The 15,458-nt window shown below is 46.3% G+C and overlaps 1 protein-coding gene across 1 annotated transcript in view; it reads left to right on the top strand.

The window, feature by feature from the left end:
* plekhg2 (pleckstrin homology domain containing, family G (with RhoGef domain) member 2) overlaps positions 1 to 15,110 on the top strand; it is a 48,411-nt gene extending 33,301 nt beyond the window's left edge. Inside the window, exons 10-20 of the mRNA XM_068731272.1 lie at positions 459 to 492; positions 592 to 690; positions 916 to 1,017; positions 1,823 to 1,861; positions 2,559 to 2,566; positions 3,000 to 3,137; positions 3,504 to 3,632; positions 4,392 to 6,372; positions 7,035 to 7,491; positions 10,094 to 10,552; positions 12,319 to 15,110. Of these exons, the coding sequence (XP_068587373.1) occupies positions 459 to 492; positions 592 to 690; positions 916 to 1,017; positions 1,823 to 1,861; positions 2,559 to 2,566; positions 3,000 to 3,137; positions 3,504 to 3,632; positions 4,392 to 6,372; positions 7,035 to 7,491; positions 10,094 to 10,552; positions 12,319 to 14,671 (5,799 nt within the window). The 3' untranslated portion in view covers positions 14,672 to 15,110. The remainder of the gene's footprint in view (positions 1 to 458; positions 493 to 591; positions 691 to 915; positions 1,018 to 1,822; positions 1,862 to 2,558; positions 2,567 to 2,999; positions 3,138 to 3,503; positions 3,633 to 4,391; positions 6,373 to 7,034; positions 7,492 to 10,093; positions 10,553 to 12,318) is intronic.
* The last annotated feature ends 348 nt before the right edge of the window (positions 15,111 to 15,458 follow it).

The following is a 15,458-nucleotide window of genomic DNA, read 5'->3' as shown; positions in this document are numbered from 1 at the left end:
CTGTCTTTTAGTCCACGTTATGAAGTAAGACATTTGTCTTCTGTCTCTTAGTCCACGTTATGAAATGAGACCTTTGTCTTCTGTCTCTTAGTCCACGTTATGAAGTAAGATGTTTGTCTTCTGTCTCTTAGTCCACGTTATGAAGTGAGACATTTGTCTTCTGACTCTTAGTCCAAGGTTATGAAGTGAGACATTCATCTTCTGTCTCTTAGTCCACGTTATGAAGTGAGACATTTGTCTTCTGACTCTTAGTCCACGTTATGAAGTGAGACGTTTGTCTTCTGTCTCTTAGTCCTCGTTATGAAGTGAGACGTTTGTCTTCTGTCTCTTAGTCCTCGTTATGAAGTGAGACATTTGTCTTCTGTCTCTTAGTCCACATTATGAAGTGAGACATTAGTCTTCTGTCTCTTATCAAGTTCTCCTGAAGTTGAACCAATGTTTTCTGATTCTCTCTCCAGGCGAGACAGGTCCTCGGAGACAACTTCTGTCAATGTGAGTTCACACATTTACTTCTAACGATGCATAAAGTCCATCAGTAGACTCTGAACAGCTATTTGTGTGAACGAGGTGACATCACTTCCTGTGTTCCAGCTCCTCAGTTCGACCAGGTGAACCTGAAGAAGAACTCCACGTCGCCGCGACCGGACGAAGTCCACGGCTTCTACAGAGGACGACGTCAGTCAGGTCAGGGTCAGTCGTCTCCTTCTTACTAATTAAAGACTACAAACACATCGAACAGAATTCAGAGCAATGTCCCGTCAAACAAAGTGGAAGCATGGAGACATAAAATAAAAAATAAAACGCTTGTGTGTTCAGCCTGGAATATTACATTTACACAGAAACTAAGACTAGAACCAGAGACTCACTTGGTTCCAGTTATTCAGCAGGTTTTCTTGTCTCCATTTGTCCCTCCAGAGCCTCCAGAGCTGCTCATGTACACACCTGAGAAGTCCAGGAAGAGTCTGCCGCTGCTGCTGGAGGGAAACCTGCCCTACAGACGGACCAGGAGACAGTCAGGTAGACCACCATGGTCCAGTAAGAGTCCACATGGCCTCTGTACCCTACAGACGGACCAGAAGACAGTCAGGTAGACCACCACGGTCCAGTAAGAGTCCACATGACCTCCATCTGTCTACTGCAGAGGACAGTCACTTGCTCAGGAAGCTTCCTCATTAGAGCTGTTTGAATCCTCTAAATGCTAAGGAAAGATGCATCAATGCTTCCTTTCCTATCTCCTTTAGCATAGGAAACACTGGCCCTTTCTTTACTAAAGGAAAGGATCTAATGCTAACCCACAATTCCTTGCGGCGGCAACATTTAAAGTGACGCACCACGAAAACAATCAATATGTTTATCTTACACAAGTTCAACAATTATACTCGTCCATTCATAAAGTAATGGTATTCATAATGAATATGAACAGACAGTGACATTCTTTTAGTTTAACCTTAAATGTATTCATTTACTTTAAACGTGTAACAAATAAGTGAAAACTAAAAAGAGAACAGTAAATAAAGCAAACTGTCAATGAACTCTCAATAACAAGAACCCACAGCGTCATTGTTTAGCTGTTGTTCAAAACGTTTTCACTCCCAGAAACCAGATCCGTCTGGACTCTGATGTCACATCAATGCCGGTTCTTAAACCCTAAAAAAGAAGAAACCACACAAACTCATCATGTCATGACAAGAGAACGTCTTGTGTTTTTGACTTGTTGGCGTTGTGTGACAATATTCATAAAAACAGGATGAAGTGATGACAATCAATAACCTGCTGAAACCCCGAGTCAGCAAACTGTGAGAAGTCTTTGTTTCTCTTCCAGCTCCGGCGAAAGACATCGAAGCAGCGTTTCATCCAAACGGTGAGAACGATGACTCAGCTATTAAAAAAGAACATGTGTTGTTCATAAAAGATAATCGTTGGTGAGGATCATGACCTGCTGAGAGTAACAGAGGGCTGTCATTGACCATTTCACTCTACATTTCTTAAACTTAAACCCTGAGTGTAAATATGAGTTTGAAAGTTGTTTTAAAGTCGTAAAAGTGACAAAGATGTTGTAAGACAGTGTGAAGGATGCTGCTCAGTTGAAGAAGCTGCTGTTTGTTATATTAATGTGCTGATATTATTATATTATTACTGTAAACAGACCAGCTGACCTTTAGAACCAGAGATCAGAGACATTCTCACATGGATTTACTTCTGTTGTTGTCTGGAGACCGAACAATAATGACATCTGGATAACATCTCTGTCCCTCTGCTCCCACCTCCCCTTCTTCTTCTTCTTCTTCTTCTTCTTCTTCTTCTTCTTCTCCTTGTCCTTCTTCTTCTTCTTCTTCTTCTTCTTCTTCTCCTTGTCCTTCTCCTTCTTGTCCTTGTCCTTCTTCTTCTCCTTCTTCTTCTCCTACTTGTCCTTGTCCTTCTTCTTCTTCTTCTTGTTCTTCTCCTTCTCCTTCTCCTTCTTGTCCTTGTCCTTCTTCTTCTTCTTCTTCTTCTCCTTCTCCTTCTTGTCCTTGTCCTTCTTCTCCTTCTTCTTCTCTTTTTCTCCCGCCAACCTGCAGCTCTGAAGGTAAGAGAGTCTCTCCTACAAAATCACTTTCACAAACAACTAAATATCAAAATATCAAGGATATATTTATACATATATATGTATATATATGTATATATATACACACATATATATATATACATATATATATATGTATATATATACATGTATATATATATATGTATATATATATATATATATATATATATATATATATATATATTTCCTCCTGGATTACGTTTTTTAAACGTTTAGTGTGATGGATACTCGCTGCATAAACAGGATGTTGGGATGGGACATAGCACAGGAATGGATTTGAAGAATAGAATCTAATAGATGTCATGTACAAACATTTGTTGGTACAACATGAGCTCACAGTTATGGATTGAGACATGATGACGTAAACATCAGCCATGAAGGGGAAGAAGTGACCGTCTTGGCGTTGTTTCTGCAGCAGGCGGGCAGCGATGGCGAGCTGAGCCAGGCAGACGGTCTGGGCTCAGCGGGCAGCAGCAGCACACTGGCGTCCTCCGTCATCGAGGTGGAGGCCGAGAGGACCGAACCACAACTGAGACCAAACCGAGAGGACGAGGTACTTCACTGATACGGGACTCCTCTGGTTGTATAGAAGTCTAGTCTAAAATGACTCTACTTCTCTCTTGATTTATTCCCTCAGTAAACATTGTAAACATGAGTTTATGGTCTCAATCTCTAGTTTACAGTCTTCTTCAATACAGCATGATGTTCATTTAGTACATTATGCTCCACTTAGAGTCAAACAGACCATAAAGCAGGGGACGCTTCAGGGGCGGGGCTACACAGTGATTGACAGGTCTCTACCAGAGACGTATACGGCGTCTCTACGTCACTCCTCCTCATTCCAGATATGGTCACTTCCTGTTCACTCGTTGCAAAAAAATAACAATGTGTTCTTTTCTATTCTATTCTGAATGAGGAGGAAGAGGATGAAGAGGAGTTGACCTCCCTCAGCGCTCCTCCCACGTTGTCAATCACAGAAGAAATCCTGGAGTTCATCAACCAGAGCAGAGCCAGAGATGGACTCACCGCCATCCACACCGACACAACGGTGAGAAAACACTTCATTCTACTCAAATATGCCGTCAACTAGATTCACCACCTGATTCACCAATATCACATTTAATCTACTGCAATCTACTGTAATATGCTGTAATGTGCCGGAATATACTGGAATATACTGTAATATACCGTAATCTGACGTAATCTACCATAATTTACTGTAATTTACTGTAATAACTGCACCAAATTGAATACAAACCAGTTCAAAGTGCTGCAAGCTGTCTTATACTTAAAACACCAAAATATAAAAGTTTTACACAAAATGAACAAACTGACAATTTCACCAGCAGTGAGACAAATCATTTGTTCTGAAAGCATAGGTTCACGTATAGGTTCATTCAATTTGGGGTTCGTCATCTGGGAAAGCATGAATGGTTTCCAGAAGATTGAATGACAATCTGTCTTGTTAGATGGTGATATGTCTTGTAGGTAAGTGCCTAATGATATGTACTTCTTTAAGATCAGGGGGACACCAAAACCATTAGGATTCATCCACTGGGGACCATGAATTGTCCAGTAATTAATGTCCAACTAACCCACAAATCTTAATAAACTGTGATTTCTTGTTCTGGCGCATTGATTAAGCTATGCAGCACTTTTATTGACTTGAGTGATTAATCCCAATATGACTTTTTACATATTTTTATATGTAAGTTTGTCCTCCAAAAGGCCTGTTTGTACAACTACCGCTGCTATTCATGCTAATGTTCATATTAGAGTAATTTTCATTGTCTTACTTTTCTTCCAGGAGCACGTTCTGGATCAGCCCAAAGAGAGTCAGCCTGCATCCATCCAGACCAACTTCACCTGCCCACTGCCCCCAGTCGCCTGCCCCTCCAGTCCAGAACAAAGACCCACAATGCACCTGGAGCAGGAAAGAGCAGAGGCCGAGAACGATGGCACATTCCAAAGTCAGCCTGGTGACCCTGGAGGGGAAAGTGGTCTTGAAAATGAGAGGACTATGAATGAAGTCCAGGAAATCCAAGATGCAGCAAATGAAGTGGAGAAGGGAGAGGAGGAGGGTGAAGAGACAGAAGGAGAAGTGTTAGGGAAAGAGGAAGGAGAGGAGGAAACAAGGGATGAAGGAGGAGATATTATCATCCATGCGTCAGATCTTCATCCCTCCATCTCAGAAGAGGAAGAAAGAAAGAGTTGTCAGTCGCCCAAGGAAGAGGTGATCACTGAAACCATCACTTCCTCCCCAAATCCAGATCCCCCTCCTCACCCATTCCAGAGAGGCCAGCAACACTCAAGAGGCTCCCACCTCACCAAGCGAGACAAGAAGATCATCGAAAAGATCCGGAGTTACTACGAGGCGGCAGCCGAGGCAGAAGAGGACGAAGCAGAGGAGAAGGAAGAAGAGGAGGTCGAAGACCATGGCGATGACGAACGAGGAGGAGTGACACTGAGAAGGAGAAACAGTTTCTCACAAATCCCATCCGGCTTGGTGAAGGAGTCGGTATCGCGCTTTGACGTGAGTGGACACCAGGGGGAGCCAGAGAGCGGACGATGCAAGTGTGAAACAACGGAAGCGATCGACAGAGAGGCAGATCCAGAGATCTCTTCCGTCACTCCACTTTCAGCAGATTTAGAGAATGATGTGCAGGCTGAGAAACCGATCAGCACTTTGGATTTTGATGCCGAAGGTCAAACCTCTACCGAGATTCAGGACAAGGAGACTCCAAACCAAGTGATTCTGCAGTCGAGTCCAAACCATCCGGTTGAAGAAGAGGCTGAGATTCTGGGCGAAGATGGAAAAGTTTGCAAAGAACCATCGGAGGAAGCGCTGGAGGAACCGCAGACGAGTGTTGTGGCTACCGGAGAGCCCGGTGGACATTCACAGCCAGGAGAAGAACCGACTATTACCGAACAACACAAGTGTACAGATGAACCTATCAAAACCAGTGCTGGAAAACCAGTTGCTATGAATGGACATGAACTGAACCCAGCAGGGCTGGCAGAACCAAATGAAAGCCACAATGAGCCGCCTACTCTTCTGCCAGCTACAGAACAGTGTCAAAAAACTGAGGCCAAGGCTCAGTCCACCAAACACAGAGACCTAGAAAGAACCAGCTGGAACATTGAAGGTCTTCCCAGCCAGATAAAAGTGGGTCGATGGTCCCGCCACTCCAGGATTGTCAGCACTAACCGGGTCTTGTTTGAGGGCATGAGGTCGGACGTAGCCGGTATTGGGTTATTTGAGGCCGGCCCTGTGGTGGACTCCATGCTGATGGAAAACTCAGACCGCATTCTGAGCAAAGTCCAAACAATGGCCCGCATGTACAGCGCCAAAGCCAGCACCATGAAGGTCCCCCTGCATCAGAAACGGGCCAGCAATGTATGGAACCAATCATGGGGCTCAGGGAGACTGCCTGGATACTCAACTCAGACCCAAACCGAAAGCCAGTCCATTCAATCTCAGACTCAAACACAGAACCCGACTAAGTACCGGCAGCAAACACAACACCAAAAAGAAGTCAGTCAAACAGAGACCCACTCAGAGACCAAATATGGAACCCAAACTCACTCCAAGACCAAAGTTCAGAGCCAAACAGTAACCCAAACTGGGCAACAATCGCAGACTAAAAGCCAGCTGTGGAGTCAGACACATTACCAAAGCCAGAACCAGACCAAGGCTTACAGCCAGTACCAGACCCAAACCATGAGCCGGGAGGACCGGACGATCCAGGAAGAGAGGACGATAAAGAGAGCAGAGAGCCTGACAAACGGTACGTCTTCTAAGATACAATGACTTGATTTCTTGTAGATTGGACCACAAGATAACTGGATACTATTGCAACCCTTAAGTATAGTTTATTCTAGAAATGTTTGTTATTTGGCACACTTTTCAGACATAACTGTCACAATTAGTTGACTGATAAAAACACTATCAACATGTCGAAGGATTTTACAAGGACGGCCTTAAATGCTTGAAAAGCAAATGAAAAGTTTTTCAATGCTTCATGAGTTAAAGCTGCATTCTCTCTAGTGTCCACCAGGGGGCGACTCCTCTGGTTGTATAGAAGTCTAGTCTAAAATGACAGTAAACATTGTAAACATGAGTTTATGGTCTCAATCTCTAGTTTCAAGTCTTCTTCAATACAGCATGATGTTCATTTAGTACATTATGGTCCATTTAAAGTCAAACAGACCATAAAGCAGGGGATGATTTAGGGGCGGGGCTACACGCTGATTGACAGGTCTCTACCAGAGACAACGTATACGGTGTCTCTACATCACTCCTCCTCAGTCCGGATATGGTCACTTCCTGTTCACTGGTTGCTAAAAAAACAAGATGGTGATGGCCAAAATAACCGTAAGAACTAATTTCTTTCTGGTCATCTATGATCCATTACTTAGGTGTTTTGCTTTCTCTATGGTTCTCTTCCAGATTTCCAGGAGACGGTCATGAACCCCTGCGATCCTCTGCTGTCTGGTCATGCGTTTGTCAAAGAGCAGCCGGCGTGTCACCACCAGACCAACGGAGTCACGCTCTCCAGACCCAGAGACTTCATCTCTGCTTTAGCCAAAGAAAGAGACTGTAGATCGAGTGACAACCTCCAGACTTCCAGAGAGAATCCGCCTAGCTACAACCGCGGGTTCAGCTCCTCTGACTCGTCATTTGCTTCCGCAGCGTCCAAACATCACGTCACAACACGAGCTGAAGATCAGAGCTCCGGTCTGTGCCGCTCTACTAGTAACAGCCCATCCACGTCAACCATGAACTTGGATTGTAGCGTCACAGAGTTCAGGGACTTCTGCTCCACGTCGTCCTCAGAGAGAGAAGAAGTCCTGAATCCAAACGGGGAGATTCATTCAGAAACTGTGGAGAGAGAGAAAAGAGAGGGGTGAGTGGAAAATATTTACAGGTAATAGTGGTTTAAAGGATTAATGACACAGTTTAACCATTAGAGTGTTAAATTTAGTTTTACTGACCATCGTTATAGACCGAAATTCATACAAAATATGACTAATTTCAACAACCGCTTTGATAACAACTAAACGTTTAATTAAACGTCTTTTGTTCTCAGTAATTCATTCATTCATTCATCTTCGTCCGCTTATCCGGGATCGGGTCGCGGGGGCAACAGCTCCAGCAGGGGACCCCAAACTTCCCTTTCCCGGGCCACATCAGCCAGCTCTGACTGGGGGATCCCGAGGCGCTCCCAGGCCAGTTTGGAGATATAGTCCCTCCACCTGGTCCTGGGCCTCCCTCGGGGTCTCCTCCCAGCTGGTCGTGCCTGGAACACCTCCCTAGGGAGGCGCCCAGGTGGCATCCTCACCAGATGCCCGAACCACCTCAACTGGCTCCGTTCCACGCAAAGAAGCAGCGGCTCTACTCCGAGTCCCTCACGGATGACCGAACTTCTCACCCTATCTCTAAGGGAGATGCCAGCCACCCTCCTGAGGAAACCCATTTCGGCCGCTTGTACCCGCGATCTAATTCTTTCGGTCATGACCCAGTCCACATGACCATAGGTGAGGGTAGGAACGAAGATTGCCCGGTAGATAGAGAGCTTTGCCTTGCGGCTCAGCTCTCTTTTCGTCACAACGGTGTGGTAAAGCGACTGCAATACCGCCCCAGCTGCTCCGATTCTCCGGCCAATCTCACGTTCCATTGTTCCCTCACTCGCGAACAAGACCCCGAGGTACTTGAACTCCTTCACTTGGGGTAAGGACTCATTCCCTACCCGGAGTGGGCAATCCACCGGTTTCCTGCTGAGAACCATGGCCTCAGATTTAGAGGTGCTGATCCTCATCCCAACCGCTTCACACTCGGCTGCGAACCGATCCAGTGAGTGCTGGAGGTCACAGCCCGATGAAGACATCAGGACCACATCATCTGCAAAAAGCAGCGATGCAATCCTCAGCCCACCGAACTGTAAACACTCCTCCCCACGACTACGCCTCGATATCCTGTCCATGAATACCACAAACAGGATTGGTGACAAAGCGCAGCCCTGGCGGAGGCCAACCCTCACCAGAAATGAGTCCGACTTACTAGCGAGAACCCGGACACAGCTCTCGCTTTGGGCATACAAAGATTGGATGGCCCCCAGAAGTGGCCCCCTCATCCCATACTCCCGCAGCACCTCCCACAGTATCTCCCGGGGGACCCGGTCATACGCCTTCTCCAGGTCCACAAAACACATGTAGACCGGATGGGCGTATTCCCAAGCCCCCTCCAGGATCCTTGCGAGAGTGAAGAGTTGGTCCGTTGTTCCACGGCCAGGACGGAATCCGCATTGTTCCTCTTCAATCCGAGGTTCGACTATCGGCCGAACCCTCCTTTCCAGCACCTTGGAGTAGACTTTACCAGGGAGGCTGAGTAGTGTGATACCTCGGTAATTGGCACACACCCTCTGGTCCCCCTTTTTGAACAGGGGAACCACCACTCCGGTCTGCCACTCCCTAGGCACCGTCCCAGACCTCCACACAATGTTGAAGAGGCGTGTCATCCAAGACAGTCCCTCCACACCCAGTGCCTTCAGCATTTCTGGACGGATCTCATCAATCCCTGGGGCTTTGCCACTGTGGAGTTGTTTGACTACCTCAGTGACTTCCACCAGGGAAATTGATGATGCTCCGCCATCAGCCTCCAGCTCTGCCTCTACAATAGAGGGTGTATTAGTCGGATTCAGGAGTTCCTCAAAGTGCTCCTTCCACCCCCCGATTACCCCCTCAGTTGAAGTCAACAGAGTCCCATCCTTACTGTATACAGCTTGGATGTTTCCCCGTTTTCCCCTCCTGAGGTTCCGGATGGTTTTCCAGAAACACCTTGGTGCCGACCGAAAGTCCTTCTCCATGGCCACTCCGAACTCCTCCCACACCCGCTGCTTTGCCTCCTTCACGGCAGCGGCTGTAGCCCTTCGGGTCTGTCGGTTCTCAGTAATCATGGGGGTAACTTTGGTTGAAAAAAAGCTTTTTGAAGCAGAGATTAAGTTGTATTTGTATATAAACCAAAATCACAAATTTATCTCAGAGGGCTTTACAATCCGCACAACATAATAATAATAATAATAATAACAATAATAATAACAACTTTATTAGTATAGCACCTTTACAAACAGTTTACAAAGTGCTTTGACAGTCAAATATATATAATAATAATAATAATAATAATAATAATAATAATAACAATAACAGAAAGCTCAGTGAGACAGTCGATAAAAATAAAGTAATAAATAAAATGAATAAAATAAAGCAGAAAAGTGACGACTTCACATAAAAGCCAGTCTGTAAAAATGTGTTTAAGAAGTGATTTAAAATATCAAGTGATAAATAATTGTCTTGTGGTTTTAGAGACTCAGTGGGTCTGAAGTGTCAATTAAAACCCGTATTTTGCACCCTGGTTGTCCTTGATGTAGATCATCATGTTGTGTGGTTTTACAGTAGGAATCTAACCCCCTTTGACTTGGACCCTAAAGACTCTGTTTGATCCTCCTGCAGGTCTGAGCTGAGTGATGGACGCTCTGCTTCCTCAACATCTGTGGACTTCATCACGCGGCCGGTCGACTCTCAGTCGAGAAGTCTCTCAGCTCTCATCGAACCACAGAGGGAATCCTCCAAAGACAGAGACGAGACCACCGGACGTACTCTCCACAGAGATGTGTTCACCGTAGACGGAGCTGACCCGGTACCCGTGGTGGATCAGACCCAGAGGAGACCACCTCACCTGGAGGAGGCGGGGCCAAAGACAGAAGAATCCTCATCACAGACCAGGATGCTTCTGCTCGGTTCGTCCGTGATCTTTACGGAAGAGATGTCTTACTACGGATCCTCGGGAGAACCGGGACGTCTTTCTACTCACACAGTCACAGAAACCGCAGACTGTCTGCCGACGTTCACCAGCCGAAGGCCGGAGGACCTACCGGCTACTACAGGGAGATGGGCTCTGTCTAACACCTGGTGAGTCCGTGGCAGATGTTATCTCTACTAGAACTGTCATCAATACTCTCATCGATTATTTTAGGTTATTTTGTGAGGAAAGAAAAGAAAAGAACCCACATTTATTTATTCTTCTTCTTATTATTATTATAACGTTCTTGAGCAGCAACACAAGAAGTTCTAAAATCTTTAAAACACATTCACATCTAGTCAATGATCTCAGTGATGATGTTTCATTGATGATGCTGTTCTTCTGATCAAACTCTGTGTGACATCACTACCGTATGACATCACTAACGTTACTTAATCAATATCTCCCACAACTATTTTTTTATATTTCACTATTTCGTATACTACTCATATTTTCTATACATTTTTCGATGAATGTCCAATAATTTATATTACTAATCATTTTCACATATTCTGAATTTTTCTGAATTTTCACACAACGTTTAAACTTTATTTACACTCTGATGGTTAACGTTAAACTGCGAGTACGGATCAGCAACGGCCCGTCAAACCACTAATCGTATTACAAAAAGGTCAAGAAGTAATGTTCGTCATGTGGAGTGTGTATGTGATTTGTTTCTTGTTAAAGGGTTGGAAGAGTTTTTTTTTAATCTGAGGATAAAGAATGTTTTCCAGATGTTAACATCATCTTCTCTCCAGCTCGAGAGTTCAGTCCCCCGTCTCCCTTTCCGATTTCCACCTCCTCAACAAAATGATTCCTCTCCCATGTTGAACAAAATCCAACCACCTACTTTCCATAAAGGCCCCACGTTGGAATTACTCATTTTTAGTCCCTTTCCCGTTGTTCACCTCCCACAGAACTCTCAGCTTCCTCCCGTTTAGAGATTAGTTTGCAACATCTCTTGGAACTGAAACTAAATACCAAAGGAAAACTTTGACATTGTTTCTTACTGGAACTGATTCAGATTGTTTTTTTTATTCATCCACTGAGATTTAAACTTGGGTGGAAACTGAAGTTAAAACTAAAGAAAGCTTTTTTGAGTGATTTAGCTGCAATAGTTTATTTTTCAGTCCTTTCAGTCATTTTTGTCCTAAAAAAACTAAATCTCTACATCTTTCTTGTATTTTTCTAGATCCTAACTGAAGTGGTTAAAATGGCAAGAGAAACTTTTTATTACAAAATTAAAATAAAACAGAACGTTTTTTAATGAACTAGCCAACGAGCAGAGGAACGATGTCCTGCTTTATTCCAGGTTCTCATTAAAGACACTGGATAAAATTTCTCCAATGTTTAGGTCCACAAACAGACCGGTTGGGTCATTTACGTTGTCTCTCGCACTCACTAGTCATATTTGTGAATACATGTTTTGCAATTTGAATACTGAAAACTGGGCGTTAGTGAGCTTTTAAAAGACATTTTAGGGACAATGGCAAGTGACAAATAATTGTACTGGTTCCAGGTGGATACAGGAGTCCGTAAAGATGTGGGCTCAATAACAGCCACCAACCTCCTGTTGCTGAGTTCGCCTGAAGTCTTATTTCATCCATCTTATCTTCCTGCAACCAGGAGCATGCTGGGTAGTGGAGTAGCCTTAGGTCCCTAGCTGGGTTAGCTTAGCGTTTGGTCCGGCAGGTCTTGCTAAGAGGTTGTCTCAAGGTCTACATCCCCACGCTTCCTTTTCCGTTGTTGTTCTAATGTTTTCTGTCATAAGTGCTTCAGTAACAAATTAAGACAAACAAATAAGTGAAATTGGTGGGAGCTACCGGTCGTTGCCTTAACTTTAATACCATCCTAACAATCTGTGCTTATCTGTCAGTTCTAGGGAGCCAAACCACCAGGACTCACGATCCCCCACCACCAGCTGCCCACCTTCCAGACCCTCCTTGGAGAACCTGGTGGAGAGACCGCCCCCAACCGTTTCCCCCCCTGGACAGGACTCGGACCTCACCACGACCTCCTCCTCAGCCTTCAGACCCAGCTTCAGGCACCGTTCCTCCTCCCCTGTTAAAGCCCTCCCTTCATCCTCCTCCTCTTCTGTCCGAGCACCTCCCTGCTCCTCACCATTCAGGGTTGTTCCAGCATCTTCTCCCACCGCTGAAGACACCTCCCTGAGCACCGTCTCCAGGGCTCTTCCCTGTTTCTCTCCCACTCCATCTTCCTCTTCCTCTGAGAGGTCTTCCTCCATGCGAGCAGCTCCTCCTTCCTCCCCTACACTGCCATCATCTTCTTCTTCTCTGCGCTCCTCCCCCGTTGCTCCTTCCTCCTCTGCGTTCACCAGATCCTTAGCTGCTTCCTGTATTAGCCAGTCCATCAGTCAGAGCATGGCAAAAAAGAACAGTGCCCTGCAACAAGCCCCGCCCATAAACCAAAGCCCCGCCTCCATGTCTTCCTTGCCGTCCTCTCATCTGCGCCGGCGCTCCCCGTCACCTAAACCTCCTCTCGGTCAGCAGGGCTCCAGTGCGCCCGCGTACACACAGCTAGGTTGCACCAAAGACGGGTACCAACATTCCCGTGGTCCCCTGTCCTCTCTCTGGTCCTCTTGTCCTTCTCCGTCTCTCATGCCGTCTCCTGCTCCTCCTCTTCCTCTTTCCCAATGCTCCCCTTCCCCATCCATGACCCGTCGTCTGCCTTCTTCTCCTTCCCCTCGTCCCTCTTTCCTCCACTCCAAAACTGACTCCAACGCAAACAACAACAACAATAACGTTAGCTTAGCTGCTATAAGCCCGGTGATTGGCAACAAGTCGCTAGCTAACGGTAGCGGTAGAACTCCGGATCCTCTCTGGTCCGGGTCACACAATCGCGTGGCTCAGCCTTTCTCCGCGTCCGAACCCAGCTCACGAGTTCAATCCCCGTTGTCCCAACCCTCTCCGACCCCGGCCTCTTTTACCCGCCTTTGCTCCCCACCTCCCCAACATAATTACACCTCCCCCATGGCGAACAAGCCCCCCCACCCTCGGAATGCACGAGGCGCGAGTTCCCACAACCCGCTAGGCCTCACTTTGGAGCTACCCAGGTCAGCATTCGGGCAGTCCTCTTCGTGTCTCAGCCCTCGGATCCTCTCCCCGCCTCCCATTGGCGTGTCGGTGAACGCTTGGACCAATAACGTGGCGGCGCCTCAACCTAGAAACCCCAAATATGTGTCCTCCTCCTCTACTCCCTCGCCTTCCTTTCCTTCCTCGCTAGGCTCGCCAACGCTGGAGAACGCTTCTTTCCCCGCTTCTTCCTTGTACCCTCCTGCACCCTCCCAAACCCTCCAGAGGTCTCACTCCTCTTCCATCATGGCCGACAGACCCCCCAGCCCCGCCAGGAGCAACCCCAGTGGAGCTCGCCGTTCTTGGGCCGACGGCAGCAGCAGGTCTCTCGGTTTCAGTGGTAGCGGCCGAGGCCTCTTTGACCGGCATGAGTCCTGTCCGACCAGTCCGAGGAGCGGGTGGTCCTCGTACGGCGGCTCGCCGTCCTGCCTCAGCCCTCGAGCTGGGCTTCAATCCCCGCTCTCGCCCGGCCGGCTCACCCCGGGGACGGGCACTGCCCTCGGTGGGCAGCACTTCACCAGCGTGCCCTGGCCGGATGTCCGAGAGCTTTCAAACAAATACAGGGAAAGCGATGTCCTTGGTGCCGCTTTCTACACCACCACCTCTTCCTCTCCTCCTCCCCCTCTCTCCTCTCTCCCCCACGCTCTCCTCTCCTCTCCGGTGTCATCGGACAGCCAGACAGAGTGGGGGGACCTGGAGCTCCAGGAGGGGGACAGTCGCAGCCAGCTGATCTGCGCCTATGTTGCCCGACCCTCCTCCTCCTCGTGCAGGCTTCTGTCTGCCTCCCCTTCACCTGCCCCTTACCAGCACCACCACCGCTACCAATCCTCAACGCCTCCTCCACCCTCAATCCCTTCCCCCTCTCCCCTGAGCGCATCCCCGCTACCCTTCGCCCTTTCGTCTCCGACCAAGAACCAGAAGACCAGTTATGCCACCACGGTCAACCTCCAGATCGCTGGAAGCGGCCGGATAACCTCCTTCAGCACCGCCCAGGTTAGCCTGACCCAAACCCTGCAGGGTGGAGCCGGACCGGGGGGACCAGGGGGACCGGGACCGGGCCAGTCCACCAGGAGAATTAGCATCAATGGACTTTCACACATTCCATCGACTCTTTCTCAGAACTGTAACAGGATGTGAAAGAAAGAGAGGAGACCCTTTTTTCTTTTGTGTGGCATTACAAGAGAAAAGAAAAAGAGAATGAAAAGTAGAAAGTGGTAGAAGTCGTTGTGTAACTGCTGGTTTCAGTGGACCAGACACACTTTATGAGGTCACCATGTTGAGAATTATCTTCCTCAAACGGCAAAGCAAGAGAGAATAAGTCCACATCTGAGGGGCGTAATGAATGTAGTCTACGTTAACATGAACCAAATATTCTGGGTTTTGCTTTTATTCTGAAAAAGACAATACTCTTGTTAATCTATTTATATGGCGAATGAAAATTAATATTCCACTAATAACACTATTAGTTCTGAATTAGTTATTCTTCTTCAGAGGAAAACATGTGTGACATGTTGATATTGTTCAGGCTCTAGGATCATTCTTTGGAAATGTATATAAACATGTGTATATATATGTGTATATATATACATATATATACATATGTAAATATGTGTATATATGTATATATATATATATATATATGTATATATACATGTATATACACGTATATATATATATATATACATATATATACATGCATATATATATATATATATATATATATATATATATATACACATGTTTTACTCTGAGGATAAGAACTAATTCAGAATACCTAAACAGAAAATGTTTTTTGCATCAAATCCAGAATGTCATATTGGTAAATAACAGTGGAATATTAATTTGTGCAGGTAAACGTAGTCACGTAGGGTTCAAATATGAATGCTTCTGGAAAGCTCGTTAGAATCAAACACGCAACCTTTCC

Source organism: Cebidichthys violaceus, unplaced genomic scaffold, assembly GCF_023349555.1.
Source record: "Cebidichthys violaceus isolate CVI_PGR_0920_01 unplaced genomic scaffold, fCebVio1.0.p SCAF_1, whole genome shotgun sequence".
Taxonomy (NCBI): Eukaryota; Metazoa; Chordata; class Actinopteri; order Perciformes; family Stichaeidae; genus Cebidichthys; species Cebidichthys violaceus.
The sequence above is the reverse complement of the archived record's forward strand: the minus strand, read 5'-3'. Positions and strand labels throughout refer to the sequence as shown.